Source organism: Aedes albopictus, chromosome 2 (genome assembly GCF_035046485.1).
Source record: "Aedes albopictus strain Foshan chromosome 2, AalbF5, whole genome shotgun sequence".
Taxonomy (NCBI): Eukaryota; Metazoa; Arthropoda; class Insecta; order Diptera; family Culicidae; genus Aedes; species Aedes albopictus.
Genome location: NC_085137.1, coordinates 134,686,822 through 134,703,302, shown reverse-complemented (window position 1 = coordinate 134,703,302; position 16,481 = coordinate 134,686,822). Strand labels below are relative to the sequence as shown.

The following is a 16,481-nucleotide window of genomic DNA, read 5'->3' as shown; positions in this document are numbered from 1 at the left end:
CATCAAAAGCCGATAGCACAGAGATTCGGGAGCGAGAATGGAGGTCGGTCACACTCTACACAAGAGTGAGAACGAAATCTACAAGGAAACTTTAAACTGCAACCCGGTAGAACATCGCATCAGAGGCAGGTTAGATGTTCATGGCGGCGAAGCCTCATCAAAGAAATGAAGGAAGTCGACAGAGATTTGTCCTGGCCTCAGGTGAAGGCGAAGGCGGGAAATCGACCAAAGATCTTGCACTTCAGCCTTTTGAATCATCATTGATACTTAGGCCCGAAAATACGTATGGATATAATAATCGTGTGTGTTTGAAAATAGAACATTGACATTTTCACTACAAATGTAGATGTTTAGAAAAAACATCGTAAATTCCACAATCCACACACAATTTGGTCTTTGACTGATTACAAATGTCAATACTACAATCGCAACATACGCTTTGAAAGTCCCCGATATGAGGAGTGCTATCTCCGCGGGTGCAGCACTTGTCCAAATTAGTTTTATTGCCAGTTCAGTTGTAACCTGAAATCGCAATGCACTCTGCCATCTGGGCGTGCGCTGTTGACATGACATACAACCAACCTGGTACCACCAGGTAAATTGTTCACCATTCTTGCTCGGTATTGTTTACTCCATGTTACTGATAAAATCCATTATTTTCGCTGTATCAAATCAATCAAGCTTTGAAGCTCGCGTCGGGGGGAAGTACTGTGCGGTAATATCTTGATTGATATGCATATTTGTGTGAAGTCGGTGTTTGAGTAGATGACGAAGAACTTTATTTTCGTATTGTTTTTAAAGCTATGCTTATGGCATCATTTCGAGGCTAAACTGCCATGGTATTGAATTTCGTTAGTTTTAACCTTATTTTAGAGCAGCTTTTGCAGTGCCAGAATCGCTAGAACACTTGCAATCAAAGCCGGAGCAAGGCGTGTCATGTGAGCGGCATTCTGATCGGCGACCTTAATACCGATTTTGGTGTCCTTCAGCTGGCAGCCGTTGAAGTCGGACGCTCTGTTCGGGCGGATTACGACTTGGTCCTTGAACGTAACTGAGGGAGAGAGAGAGGGAATCATTATTTGGACCGAAATTTTAGTAATATATGGAAGAATCTACTTACCAAAGCAAGAGTCGCAAGCGCTGAGCTCCACGCCGTCAACGGTTATTTTAGCAAGATTTGTATTTAATTGGTGCTTTAGACCAAACGTGATGTCAGTAGTTTTGATGTCCAAATAGAATTTAATTCCCAAGTAGTTAATTTCAGGAATGTAGAGTCGGCTAGTTCCGGGCAGCAGTAATGGCTTTGTGATAACCATTTCCCCATTGCGTAGGCGAACACCAGCGTAGCCGTTAATGACGGACTGCAGGAAACCGCCGGCTCCTGTTATGAAATTACCGGCACCATCGGTTCCGTCTCCGTTCTCGCTCCAAACGTTGTACGGAGCTCGCATGTACTGTTGGTAGCTCTTGGTGAACATTTGTTCTGCTTCCTGCATCTGTCCTAGCTCGAGATGGCCAATGGTATGCATAGCCCACGTCATGGCGGGGCCATTAGAACGAGTTACCTGGCTGTAAATCGCCAAGTTGTTGGCTTTCGTTGAATTGTCCATTTGGAATTCTAGAGGATAACCGAGGAGAACAACATCAGCCTGTTTGATCAAGGTTCCTTGCTGGTAACCTTCGAATTGCGGGAAGAAGTCCTTCTCTTTGTCATGTAGCAGCGTCATTCCTTTGCCAACTTCAGTGAATTGAGCACGCTCTTCTCTGGTAGCTCCTACAATCCCTTCACATAGACAACCGGCGAACTCTCCAAACATGAGGTTATGAGCGGCCACCACATTGGTGAATGGGTTATTACTGACGTTGTGGTGATCTTCATCAGGACCCATGATACGATGGATGTCGTAGAGGTCAGTAACGTTGTTGTATTCGACACGACTGCTCCAGAACTTGGCGGTTTCGTACGCCAGCCGGCAACCTTCCGTGCGCATCCATTCCACGTCTTCGGTTGCATAGAAGTACTGTCTAGCGGCGAAAGCTATGTCAGCTGTAATGTGGTGTTGGTACTCTACGACTTCCGGGCAGCATTCTGGAGTTGTTTCCGTACCTGTGAAAGCTGATTCCCATGGGAATTGCCAACCGTCATATTCGTTTTTCTTGGCAATATCTACGGCCGCTTGATGAACTACGGTTCGGTAACGCAGCAGTTTTCGAGCGTTCTGAGGATCCATCAGCAAGATCGGTGGGTACATCCATATTTCTGTATCCCAGAAGCTGTGGCCTTGGTACTCCATCAGCTCTTCTCCGCCACGCCCCAAACCGGAAGGTGAAAGACCATAGAACGGATAGCTGCTAATCTGGTTGGTATAAGTGGACGGTAGTGAACTGGACAGGTAGAACGAACTTGCCCTTAGCACTCGATCAAGGTTATCATTTCCTTCTACCGTGATTCCATATCGTTCCCACACACGTTCCATTTCACGGAAGTGGAACGATTCAACACTGGATGGCATCATAGAACGAAGTTCGGTTTCCGCCTCAATTGTCGAGTGCGCAAACACAGTGAAGAAGTAGAACTCTTCTGCGGTTTTGTCTATGGTCAACTGCATTTGTCGAAGAGCAGGATAGTACACACAGACATCATGCCCGTATTGTTGGTAACGGCTGTCTTCCACCACGTTAGTTTTACCACACACTCGATCATAGGTTACATCATTCACTAACACCACCTGCGGCAGACCGAAAGTGATGTCCACACTGGGAAGCCCTTCACGTCGATCAAGATTCACGGTGATGAGGCTCTGGGAGTTCAGTCGCTGAATGCGCACCTTGTTGACGATCGCCTTGTCATAGTACCGATTGGGATAAACATCATGCACGATACGGAAGCTTCCCAATGGGTCTTCGTACACAGTACGGAACATGTTGTTCTTCATGTCCAACTGGTAGGAGCATCCGGTCGGCTCGGCAAGGCTGCTTGAACAGTAGGGCATCTGGAGGTTTGCATAGTTGGGAATACGGGCTCGATGACTCAGGCCTTGCTGACCGTTGTAGACTCCGTTCATGTGTACGGCATCGCCGTAGACTACAAAAGCAATGTTTCCGTTGGCTAGGGTAGGAGTGACGGCTTTGGCGGGTAGGCTACATGGGAGAGATATACGATTATTGATTAGTACTGTGAGAATTTAAGGTGGTTATCTTATCACGAGTATGAAGATATGACTTATGACCATCATGGTCTGTAGCTAATCCTATTCGCTTATTGGGGTTTCGAATGGTAACTCAGTATTTAAGTTTTGGCTGAAATTTAAATCATTTGAAAATGCTAGATACTTCAAAAGGTCTTCAGAATTAGAAATTTGATAGATCGAGTTAGAAATAGCTCTTTAAATGGTTTAAATTTTACTACGCTTCCAAACCACTATGGTACACTTGTCTTCAGAAGATAAATTATGACTTCTATATGCACACGGATTACTCACCGATTGGCTGTGAAGAGGAAATTCGCATCGTTTCCGCAAACGGTCGTGGTACCGATGGTAACCAGTATCGCCACCACCAAGGGGGCAACTCTGGTAGAATGGAACATTGTCTCGCTATCAATGTCCACCTGTGTCAAATGCCGGTGGTGGGTGGGATGATTTTGACACCTGTCGCCGTTCGTGTTTCGTTTCAGACTGAGCTTGCTGAACAACTGGATCGTTCGTATTTCTAGCTGTTTTGCTTGGGCGGCGGTATGCAATTGACTGTAATAACATGATAAGGAACCCTTCCCGTCCGGCAAAACTTTATCATCGGTGACGACTATTCGCATTCGGGTCATGACGTTATCCATGCGACCAAGGGCCCAAACAAAACTTTTGTGTGTGTAGGCAATGAGTGACGTCGACAGTCATAGACGAACACTACCCGACATAAATATTGATTCTCATTGAAGTAGTACACCATCTAAAAATCCCTGAATTCCTTAACATCATGGTGTTCTACAAAGATGCCGTTTCAGCAAAGCTGAAGCTGTGGTCTTCTGGTAAACTTTGCTGAAGATATTGCCTTTCCAGATCATCATCATCATCCAGATTCATCGAACACGTGTTTCCGTTCAAAACTTTTCAACATTGCGATACGTACTGTTTATGACTGAATACATATGACGGGTAGTGTATTGAGGCACGTTACAAAATGCTTTACTGCTACCAGTGTGTCCGCAGTGATTCACACGCGGCAAGGAGCTGCTGGCTGGTATATTGAGGAACATTTCGTGCTAATTTAAGCACCACAACAACCAAAACTAAGGCATAGTGTGGGATTTAACGAGCTTCGATAACAGCCAAATATTGATCAATTGAGTACGTTCGTTATCTCGCGGGAATACATGTCAGCCGTTTTGCTGTCAATTGTTGAGGTCATTTTTCGACAGTGAATTGCATAAGATAGGAATACCGGGCCAGTGAGTATGTGCCAATCTCTTTTTTTACGTTTTGTTTTATCAAGATCGTTATTGCAAATCGCACGATGAATCCTCGAAAAATTGTCACTCGCTCGTTGTGTCTCAATATCTTGATAGAGACACTTGAAATGTTGTTGATGACGAAATAAGTTGCATTTTTGACCTTAACTTAAGTTGCATTGGAAACCTTAACTGGACGAACACATACATTATGACCCTTTGAAAGATGTCGTCGTAAATAAAGAGAAACTATTAATATTTAAATTCGTTTTAATTACGTAACTCATTTTTTTTTTTGATTTTGGGAAAGATTATTTATCCCATGCAACTCAATATTATGCTTTATTTAAATCTTAACATTTGTTTCTCGTCCTATGTGCTTTTTGTTTTCTTGCTGTTTTTTTACTTAACATTTTTTTATTCTGAGCTTGACCATTTTATTCTTAATTTCGTTTTTTTGTTTTCTCACATTTTATTCAATTTTAAATCCTTTTTTATATTAATACTAGCTGTCCCGGCAAACGTCGTACTGCCTACCTACTATGTTTTTTGACATGCACCTCCATAGGGACGTCCCCCGCAAAGTCAATTGCATGGGAGCCCCCCATTCCCGAGACCGAAGAGGTCTCACACCAAGCTAAGAACCTTCCCCGGCCTGAAACATACCCGCATACAAAATTTCACACCGATCGGTTCAGTAGTTTCCGAATGCATAGCGGTCAGACAGACAGACAGACAGACAGACAGACAGACAGACAGACAGACAGACAGACAGACAGACAGACAGACGGAAATTCATTTTTATATATATAGATATGTATATCGGCTTTTTAATGATTGCCATCATATCTCAAGTAGCATTATCATTATACCCGTTTCGACCTGAGTCAGCGCAAACGAATTAAAAACTTCGTCATTGGCGAAGTGTCTCAAAAGAATTTGACCCCTTAAAATAGTTTTTTCGTTCTCACTTTTCCCTCGGATTTTTGGGAATTTTCGTGTGTTTTACAATGTTATTCTTTGTGATGAAATACACCTTCTGTTTTTTTCTTATTGGAATAACGCTCCAAGTTGAACAGAGTACAACTTGAGAAATCCAAAATAGATTTCCTGGATGAGTCCATGGAGAAATCCCTGGTAGAATTACGAAGGAATCAAGCAAGTTACCTCAGTAAAATGTATCACTGAGGTACCTTGGTATCGACTGAACTGAAGACCAACTATTATTGATGAATAGAGATCCTGAGTTACAGTGTGTGATTCCCCTATTCTGGCAAGGCTAGCTTTATAAAGCCAATCACGTCCTTGGAGGATAAGATCCATATGTCAGCAGGCCCTAAGAAGGGCTTGCCGAGAACCTTGAATGAACGATGAACTTGAACCTACGATGAATCTCTCTCTTCGTCACAGAAGCGACAATTTGAAATTTGAATTGCTCCGATCTTTTGTAGATGGTATCTGCAGGGGCAGTGTTCAGTTATTAGACCGGTGAAGATGTTAACATCCCTTTTGTTGAGACCTAATAGTTGTTTGGTTTTCTTGAGGTGTATCGTGATGAGCCTTTTACAGTGGCGTAGGGTGTTTAGGGTTAACCCCCCCCCCCCCCCCGGTGTGCCAAAAACCGTTATTAACAAATAAAAATGTCCACCCAAATGGCACCCGGCATTCAAAAGATATGCTTTTCTAGTATCTCCTCTGAAAATTTGAAAATGTTTCATCGAGGGAAACTAAAGTTTTTGTTATTTGAAGATTTTGAGCCTTTTCTATAGGATTTTCTTATATGAGTGAATATGCGCGCATGGTGTGCCTGATATCGTTATTAACAAATAAAAATGTACTTCAAACTAACACCCGGCATTCAAAAGATATATTATTCTAGTATCTCCTCCGAAAATTTGAAAATGTTTTATCGAGGATAACCGAAGGTTTTACTGTTTGAAGATTTTCCTCTATTTTCATAGAATTAGCTCATATATGGGAATATTGTCATACGGTGTTCTTAATATCATAAACAAATAATAACACTGCTCAACAAAATTTAAAAAAAAGTTCGTATTATGAGATGAGAAAAAAAAGGAACAGGGTTTCGGAACCCTAGCAGTGTCATAGTGAAAGAATTTTCGAAAAATATTGAAACGGGACTACACAGTTCAAGACCGAAGTTTGAATTGAGAACTTGGGGTTTTCAATTGATGTATTAGGGTTTCTAGGGTCCCAAACCCTTATTATTTTTTTCTCATCCCATAACGCGAACTAGTGTTGAACGGTGTAATGTGTTTCATAAATTTCAAAAGTACAATATTCAAGCAATTTCTCTGAAAATTTGACAACATTTCATTGAGTGGAATGTCAGATACCATGGTGTGAGAATCTAATTAAAATTCCATAGTTCTACCTGCTTCTCGAATACAAATAAAAATGTGGCACGCTCACGGCGTTGATTACATAAACTTTCTAAGAGTTTGACACCGTTTTTTTTTTGTTTGTTTTTAAGCACGTTATATGTTGGTATCTTGTCGATGAATTTGAAAATGTTTCATGGTGAAACGAGAGTTAAAGTGAATTAACAGCCCAAGGTTTTGGTATTCGTAGGAAGCTTTGTAAATCATTGGTATAATGTTTAAGATATTGAAGCTTTTGAAGTAAACCTAAATGCTAATCGTTTTACTTTATACGTCATGTTACTAACGTATTTGCCGTGAATTCAGAAATATTTCATTTGAATGATCATCAGTAACAACAACTTTAGGCTTTGATTTCAATTTCATTGGAGATATGCATACTATCGCTTTGCCTATAAACACGTTAAAAAGACCTACTGAGTTTTGTAACAGTATCGCAAAAAATGTAATATGTAATCAAAGTTATATATTAATTGTTATATATTCATATCATACAAAATATATATTCATTGCGAGGAATGCTTAACATGAGAAATTGAAATAATATTCTATGATATTCTACTACATTTTCAATATACTTAATCATATCTTATGTTTTCAAACCACTGTAATTTGCGATCGTTTCAATGAAATGTTGTCAAATTTCCAGAGAAGTTGTTTGAATAGTGTATTTTTGGAATGGTGTTTGTAAAACTTATTAATATTTGTTTATGATTTGAAGAGCCATTGAAACATCCTATGACAATATTGCCATATATGAGCTAATTCTATGGAAAATCTTCAAACAGTAAATACTTTCGTTTCCCACGATGAAACATTTTCAAATTTTCTGAGGTGATGCTAAAATGAAATATCTTTCGAATGACGGGTGGCAATATGGTGTATATTTTTTATTTGTTATTAGCGGTTCAAGGCACACCATACGCGCATATTTACTCATATAAGAAAATTCTATAGAAATGGCTCAAAACCTTCAAATCACAAAAACTTTAGTTTCCCTCGATGAAACATTTTCAAATTTTCAGAGGAGATACTAGAATAGTATATCTTTCGAATGCCGGATGCCATTTGGGTGGACATTTTTATTTGATAATAACGGTTTTTGGCACACCGTGCCCCCCCCCCCCTTCCCAGAGTCAAAATTTCTGGAACAAATTTCCAGTATAAAACTACGGCTCAAATTGAGTTTATATATCCCTTTCAGGACGGAGCGCAAAAAAGGGAAATTTCCATACAAATGGCTCAACTTTGACTCTCCTTTGACTCCCAACAAAACAACAATTGTTGTTCCTCATTTGGAAGAACTACTCTTCAACTTTAGATTTCTAGCTTTGACTACCTTGATGTATCGGAAATAAAAAATATGCGACAGATAAAGCTTTTTCATGTTTCACGGACTTTTACCACTTTTTGTTTGACTTATTGTGATAAATCTCACATGCAACGTAAACAAAAATGTGTTTCCACACATGCAAGTATACACAATGGGTCAACTATTAAAACAATTAACATTACATAAAACAAAGACTAAACAGATGAAAAATTTATGCAAATCTTTTATGGCTTAACAGCACAATTGTGCTGGTTCGTAACGAAAGGGATAAATATTTACGAAATGTGAGTGTAAAAAAAAAAATTGAACACCGAAAACCCCTCCCACAGCAAATTTCTGGCTACGCTAGTGGCCTTTTAGATTTACTCGTATGGGGAAGTGCATTCCTGTTTGATGTAAATTAACAATAGAAATACACTAGAACGCCAATGGCGCTGTATTCAGTTTTCTTATTTAATTATTTTAATAACTTTAGTTGTAATAATTGATTATGTTTAAGTGCCCATCTTGTAGAGGACCTTTTGTTTTGGTAAACAAAATTTATTTGACACTTATAGTACCGCTACTGACGCTTTAAGGGCGAGGCAAACTAGATGTTAGTCACACGAACAGTCGCGACATTGGATTTCTGTGGCTGGTTATTCTAATAAATTAACTGACCATATAATTGTTCAGTTCCATTTTAACAGAGCAGTCTGAGATCACACACCTTTCATTAGATCCATTCCAGGTTAGCTCATCTCGTTTCCCTCTAGACCCGTATGTCCTGGGATCCAATATAGATAGACTCGATTGTGTATGTTAAAGGCACAGAGAAATATACGTCATACTCCGCTCGCCTCCCATCAAACACCTTTTTAACGGTTGATTCAAACATTCAGTTGTTTGCCGATTGACCACACAGAAAGAGAATTTGAATATTAAGTAAGCCGGAATGATGGATATCATAGAAAATGGCATCATGTAATCAAAAATCAAGCATAAAATTGAGCGTTTGATCATGCACATGCATCGTTTAACGATAATAATTGAAAAATATACAACCTTGGCCTTTATTCCACTCTGCGCTTTGAAATTTTAGCTAACGTTGGCTGAAATTTACACGAACTACGTGTGATCAGCACAGCCGCTGACGGCGACCGCAGCAGCAGTCAGCCATATTGCAAAGTGTGTGTTTCATTTCGCGAGGAATAATTTGTGAAACAATCACTCAATTTCTTAATTTAGAGCTGATAATTGGTAATTTTTTTCTATGTTTGTTAATTTTTAGTGTGTTTACAAAACGGTGACATTCGTGTTGTCGCTTGAGGAAGTGGCTGAAGTGCGGAAAGTGTTTGAAAATGAGAATGCCGTGGCAGTCAGGGAGGGTGCAGGCACGTCAAACTCGAACAAACTACGCCTACCTAACATGCATTGAGCGGGCCTTCCCAAACAACACAATGCGATTTCGCGGGCCATCCCCATCGGCAAAATAAACCGATTTCGAAGCAGGATTCGACCAGGCTTCTGGTCGCGTTGCCAGTCACACTAACACACTCGCAAAAGATGAGCAGTAGGCCTACCTTGCCGCTTGCGGGTCCCCTGGTGGCAGTAGCAGATGCCGTCGTTAGCACCACCTGGACGGAATTTCCATCGCATTGAAAGTGTGAGCTGCAAAATCATATTAAAACTTAATAAATACATCCATTTGTCATGTAGAAGCGTATTTTTTTTCCTTCAACTGCGTGAGACTTTCCCCATAATTGAAACATATTGGCGTCTTCCAGAAAGAAATAAGATATCTCGGTTCATCCACTTCGCATTTTTTTTTCTGGTTGGCTTTTGTTTACTAGTAGGCAACAAACTATTAATCCAAACGATGAAATTTACACGATGATTAAAATTCACACCTGCAATCAAAACAGCACATGTAAATTTCTACGCTAACCTTGGCATTCCCTTTATGTGCATTATATGTAGCGTAAATTTACCCGAATTTTTGATACTGTGAATCTATACTTTCTCCTCAGGCATACTAACACGCATTCTAGTTTCTGGAATGATACTAGGACTCATTGAGTTGCAGGAATTCCCCATGTAATTATAGTTGAAACTCCTATAAAAATGCTTATGTGACTCTCTCACATATTTCTTCAAAATTGTCTGCTGTAATTCCTCTAGGGATTTCTAATAGTACCTATTCCAAGCCAAATTGCTAAAGAGAGAAATCTGGAAAAATCAATGACACATCTTGCCCATTTTACCAGATTTGCTGGTATGTCTGAAACATACTCGAAAAACTTGTAATTAGAAGGCACGAAATGTTGCTAATTGACAAATTGAGAGGATTGTATGTCATTCCCCAGAAACCCATTCCCCAGAACGACATTCCCCAGAATACCGTTCCCCAGAATGATCCAATCCCCAGAAATCCATTCCCCAGAATGGGACATTTCCCAGAAAACTATTTCCCAGAATGGGACATTCCCCAGAAAAAATATAAAAACCTGTATTTTTAAGGGATTTTACGTGAAATGTTAGTTTTCAGAGCTCTAGGTCATTCGATCGAACACCAGAAGAAGACCAGTACACTTCAGCGTGTATATTTCACTTATACACTTACACTTATACCGTTGGGCCGCAGCCCCCTGGTGGGGGGGGGGGGGAGGGGGGGGCGTGAAGCCTATCCAAGGGGACCGCGATGATACCAAAAAAAAAAAAATGTAAACTTTTATTCTATTTTGTGCAAACTATACAAATTTTTAATTTTGAATACCGCTACCCCCAAAAACTACAATTTGAGGAATAAATTTAAAAGTATAAAAAGCTTTCAAAAGAAAATTTTTCAGCTACGACTTAGATTGAATGTACATGACATCATTATTTACGAAATGTGAGTGTCGAATAAAAAAAAAAACGTGTCATTGATCGTCGAAAATCCCACCCACAGTAAATTTAATTCATATTTTTTCTAAAAATTTTCATTGGGCCCCAGATGATTTAACAATTCTCAAAAGGGGTCGCCATCTCGAAAAGGTTGGGAGCCCCTGATGTAACCATTATGTCAGTCATTTTATCAGTAAATTCAACAGTAATTTCAAACATGTCAAATGAAAAAAAAAAGCTCAACACGATTTAACAGATAATTGTCTACGTTCCAAAATAGCCCGAAAGAACAGCATAATAATTGAAGAAGGGAAATTTCCTATGAAAAGGTCAGCCAATCTTCCGGCCGCACTTTTGAATGGCGGTTTTATGCAGTACTAATATCGTAAGGGTAAAAGTTTTTGTTTGAAATTACCTTAAGTAGGTACCAGTGCAATGAAACAAGCAAAAAAAAAATGCTGGACCATTTTGCCGGATATTTATTAACCTTCCGTCAGTCACGCGGTTGGCTATTACCGTCAGCACCCCGCCAACGCTGAGAAACTAAATGGTTAAAAGGTCGAGAGGTCGCTAGTCTAAAAATGCAGTTTTGACCAATCGGAGATAAAACAGGCAATTATAAGATGAAGAAAACATTTTAGATTTAAAGTGTTGCTGTATGTTCGCCAAACAACTTCATTTCAGTTTTAGATGAAGCCACTCCTCGATTTTGCACTTCATGACGGTGTGCGCTGAAAATTTCATCAACTTGTTAACCACCGGTAATTTGGTGGTCCAGTAAATTGATGATGTTTCTTGGTTATTTCTTTACCTTAGCTTGAAATAATAGCCTACCATAGAAAAGAAGGAGAAATCTTCTATACAATAAGCAGTTTGCCCGCCAATAAACTATTGCGCTTAGCAAGAAAAGTTTTAGTTTCACACTTTTACCGATCTGTCAACCAGTTGTGCGCAAGGGTGAATCTCATGTCATGGGCAGTATCCATATTTGCATTACCTAAAACATACCCAACCGGTATCAACCGCGTTCGATCAGCACAAAACTGAATGCAACAAATAATGGCACAACCAAACGAATCAGCAACAATTCCAGAAAATATTTTTTTAATTTCCGTTCCATTAAAATAATATCGAAAGGGACCATAATGAGTTAACTTACCTTTCCACGCAAGTTATCTACAACAACAATCAGCCGGTAGGCGAGCGTCGATGTTTGTTTTGGTCGCAGACAAAGGAAACGTGCTGCGAGTAGCTTTGGCGCGCAACGACGTCGTCTGCTTTCTTGCTCCTGATTGGCTGCGCGCAACTGGAGTGGAGCTGCGCGTAACTGCCCGGCGCGCAAATTGCGCAACGAAAGAAAAACTATACAAAATATTCGCAATACATAACACGGCACCTCGAATGAACAGCCTTTGATAATAAGAATGAACAATCCCTGATATACAATTTAGCAGCTCGACCGCCAAAACACTATTCAACAATTAAACTAGAAAGAACAGCCTATTTAAAAAAGAAGGTGAATTCTCAGATGAAGTTAGCAGCTAGGCCACCAATCAATTCTGTAATGGTATATGTGCCAAAATGACCTTCGGTCTAATGACTGGATGCCATCAAAACATTAGACATCAACGATTTCCTTTACCTCCCAGACAATGACAGTTTATTTAACCGCTATACCCCTAATATCCGCTGTGTCTTTCTCAAACTTGATGCCGATAATTGAAAAAAAAAACAGAAAAAATTCTGGGGAATGTCTCATTCTGGGGAACGGCATTCTGGGGAATGGGATTCTGGGGAAAGGCATTCTGGGGAACGGCATTCTGGGGAATGGGATTCTGGGAAATGACCTACAACCAATTGAGAGATGAAATTTGTGAAAAAAAAAATCGCGTTCTGGTGGGATTCGAACCCACGACTCCGTATTCGCTAGACCAGTGGGTGAATTCCGGCGCCCAATTTCTTCGAAGAAAAGAAAATTTTCTTGCTGGTGAGCAATGGAAGAAAATTTCTTCTCTTCGAAGAGATTGTGCACCGGAATTCGCTCACAGCGCTTTAACCAACTAAGCCACAGAACAAGTAATGATTCTGCGGAATAGCAAGCCAAACTGACTCCAAAGCCGCACCGTGCGTGAACACTCCTATTTCACAAACTCATCTCTCTTTCGGCTTAGATGCCGATCCACAACACACTCCCATTTGTGCCCACTAACTATAAATGAGAGCGAATTATTTTTATGAAGCTTAGCTTAGCTTAGCTTAGCTTAGACTGACTGCACACATCTATGGTTGCTATTCCGTGATTGACCCGAACCAATGACAGTTGCACAATGAATCAACTGAATAATTGACTGGGAGTGGTCAATATTCTCACTGTGCACGCTTCAGAGACTCTCTTTAACGGTACAATGACGGCGCCGGCCACGTCCTTGCAGTCAGGTTGGAAGAGGAAAGGAATATTAGTAACAACCTTTGTTAAGTGAAGGCCCGCGTTTACCGCTGCGACTCCACCAAAGGCTGCAGGAAGGAGTGTTTGTTAGTAGGAAAGGTATCGTTGGGTCTGGATTCACTTTGATAAGTAATATGACCTTCGTGTCATGCTGGTTGTCGCGCTATTGTTTGCTTTACGCGGAAAGCAAACAATCGACCACCCGTATCAGGTGGTCGCTTAATATTTACTGCAAACGACGCGACAAAATATGCAATCTAACACACTATTATTCGCTTCACTCGGAAAGCAAACAATCGATCACCCACGTCAGGTGGTCACTTATTTCGAATCGAACCGCGGAAGCTAGTCGCCAAATATTTAACTGCAAATGACACGACCGAACATGCAAGCTGAAGCACTATTGTTCACTTCATATGAGAAGCAAACAACTGATCACCCACGTCAGGTGATCGTTCAGTGTTGCTACAAAAAACGCGACACAACGAAATGCTCATTTCCGAATAGGGAAAAAGAAAAATCGAACGACCGAAGCAAAAGCACGCGACATCGGCACCCGGACGAAATCCCATTACACACTGATGCACGCTGGGTCCGCCGCCGTCGAAATACTCACTACCGAATAGAAAAAGAATCGAACCACCAAAGCAAAAGCACGCGACACCGGCACCCGGACGAAATCCCATTACACTCAGCGAATTATTTTTATGAAGCCGAGACTTATGTCGTTTTCGGTTTTGAACCTGGGTTAGAGCTGACCCTGACCTGCAATAACCGAACGAAAACGGATCCAGATCCAACCCGAGTCGAGTCAACATGTAAACGTTATGAAAATGAATCGAATTGTCAGTTGCGCATTTTCAATAAATTACTCTCTTTAGCGCACAATTTAACGACGAAATGTTATTTGATGCACTAATTTAATAATGCAAATACCATCAATGGAAGTTTTCAACCTTCTATTTGCTCGAAGCGATAGCAATTTTAATTTTCACGTTTTGCTTTGTTGGTTTGTTTACATCCATTTTGACAGATGAAGAACCCCGTTCGGGTTGGATCGGAAAAAATCGGCAGAGCGAACCTCGCTCTGTTTGGGTCGGATCTGGGGTGGATCCAGATCCGACTCGATTGAATAAACGAACGTTTTGACAACAGTTAGGGCGGATCTGGGGCGAAACTAGGTTCGCTCTAGGAATAAACGAAAACGACATTACTCTCGCACTCCGCATACCTAGCCACCAGGCAGTTTGCTGGTGTCAATTAGTACGCGTCGTGAACGTGAACTCGGCACGGTCGGACGCTCAGACGACCGAACTGCGTCATGTTACGCAAGCAAGGGTGTGTGTCATTGTACCCTTTGTGTAAAAATCTCTGGAAGATCCATAGGAGGAATTTCTGGAGGAGTTAAAAAAAAATCCTTGGAGAACTCTCTTAATTCTTGGAGAAACTTCAAGTGGACTCCCTGGAGGAATCCTTTAGGGTATTTTTCAGCAATCTCAGCGAGAATTTCTAGAGAAACTCATCAGGCATTCCAGGAGACAATTTAAGAGGAATCTTTGAAGACATTCTTTTGGAATCAGTGCTAAAAATGTCATTTAGAAATATCAAAATTCAACCACATACAGCTCATTTTAGAAGCCGAAGCTGGGAATATGGTATATAAAAACCAAGTGCGGCTAGACCAGTTCTACAAGAAAGTCAAGTAAAACCGCTCTTTTTCGAATATTTAAGGATAAACATCAGATAATACAAATATGGCAGCCACAATGGCCGACTTGGTTCCCTACTCCCGTTTTCAAGAGCACCAATCTTGAATAACCAGCACCAATAAACAAATGCTCTCGATTTGGAAAAGTTGCCTCTTTTTGCAAGTGAGCAAAGCCAGGATAAACAAGTGCGGCTTGGTTCGATGCTTTGTTCGTCAGATTTGTGCCTCTAAAGTTTGTATGCAAAACTGCAATGGGATTTCTTGAAGTTTCATCTTAAGATAAAAGTCCCGGGCTACCTTCGAAAAATGCCATTTGATATTAACCATGAATATCAATTGGCATTTCTACGATTTGTAATCTGTCATAACCAGTCTTCTGAAAGTTCGTTAGACAGTATCAGATCATTCGGGATATCCTAGGCCATCCAAACTGTTCTTGAGTGTAGATCGTGAAGTCTACGGATGAAACGGTAACTTCTTTCATAATACATACAAGCTACGATATGTAAACTATCACGTCCAGTAAATCAAATGGGGTCATCCAAACTATAAATATGTTTAAAATCTAGCATCTACAACAATTGAAGTTTTTGTTTTGGCTATATAAAGTTATGTTGCATAATCTATTATACTTACTGGAGCTTACAGTATATAATCAAAGACTTTGACATAGCTTCGGGATATTCAGAATCGTACATACGGCTGTAAACTCCGTTATAGTAACTTTTTTGTTGTTTGAGTTACACAACATTAGGGGAGACTGGGGAGACTTGATCCCTTTTTCTTAATTTGCCTGTAACTTCAAGAAAAACACAAAACTTGATCCGTTTTTCATACAGAATGGAAGGTAAACATCTCTTGCAAGTTTATACACAACAGAAGGACTTTAAATTATTGTTAAAGTTTTCAAAACTGTTTTTTTTATCTGTATTAACGAGATTTTTAGCCCTTGGCTAGTTCATCTCGGGACCCACGCTTTACTTCCCTTCCGAAGGAAGAACTCACATTTTGCGAGTTTGTCGGGAGTGGGATTCGATCCCAGGTCCTCGGCGTGATAGTCAAGTGTTCTAACCATCACACCAGGTCCGCTCCTTTCAAAACTGTGTTTTAATGGGCTGTTCGGGCTCGTTTGGAAGTTGACCATCAATGTTAACTTATTTTCTCGATCAGCCTAGATAGCTGTGTAGTGTCGGTAGCGGTTGTCTCAATGGCTAAGAATAACACTACGGATCGCCTGATCCAGTGGTAAGAGTCCACTAAACAGGTGACCCCTAATTCAT

General features: G+C 40.5%; 1 protein-coding gene across 1 annotated transcript; it reads right to left on the bottom strand.

The window, feature by feature from the left end:
• Positions 1–847: 847 nt before the first annotated feature.
• Positions 848–3,838, bottom strand: LOC109622152 (protein-glucosylgalactosylhydroxylysine glucosidase). Its single transcript, XM_020076370.3, has 3 exons — positions 3,483–3,838; positions 1,121–3,141; positions 848–1,051 (listed from the first exon to the last, which is right to left on the bottom strand). The coding sequence occupies exons 1-3, from the start codon at positions 3,833–3,835 to the stop codon at positions 870–872; spliced, it is 2,556 nt and encodes an 851-aa protein (XP_019931929.3). The 5' UTR covers positions 3,836–3,838; the 3' UTR covers positions 848–869.
• Positions 3,839–16,481: the final 12,643 nt, after the last annotated feature.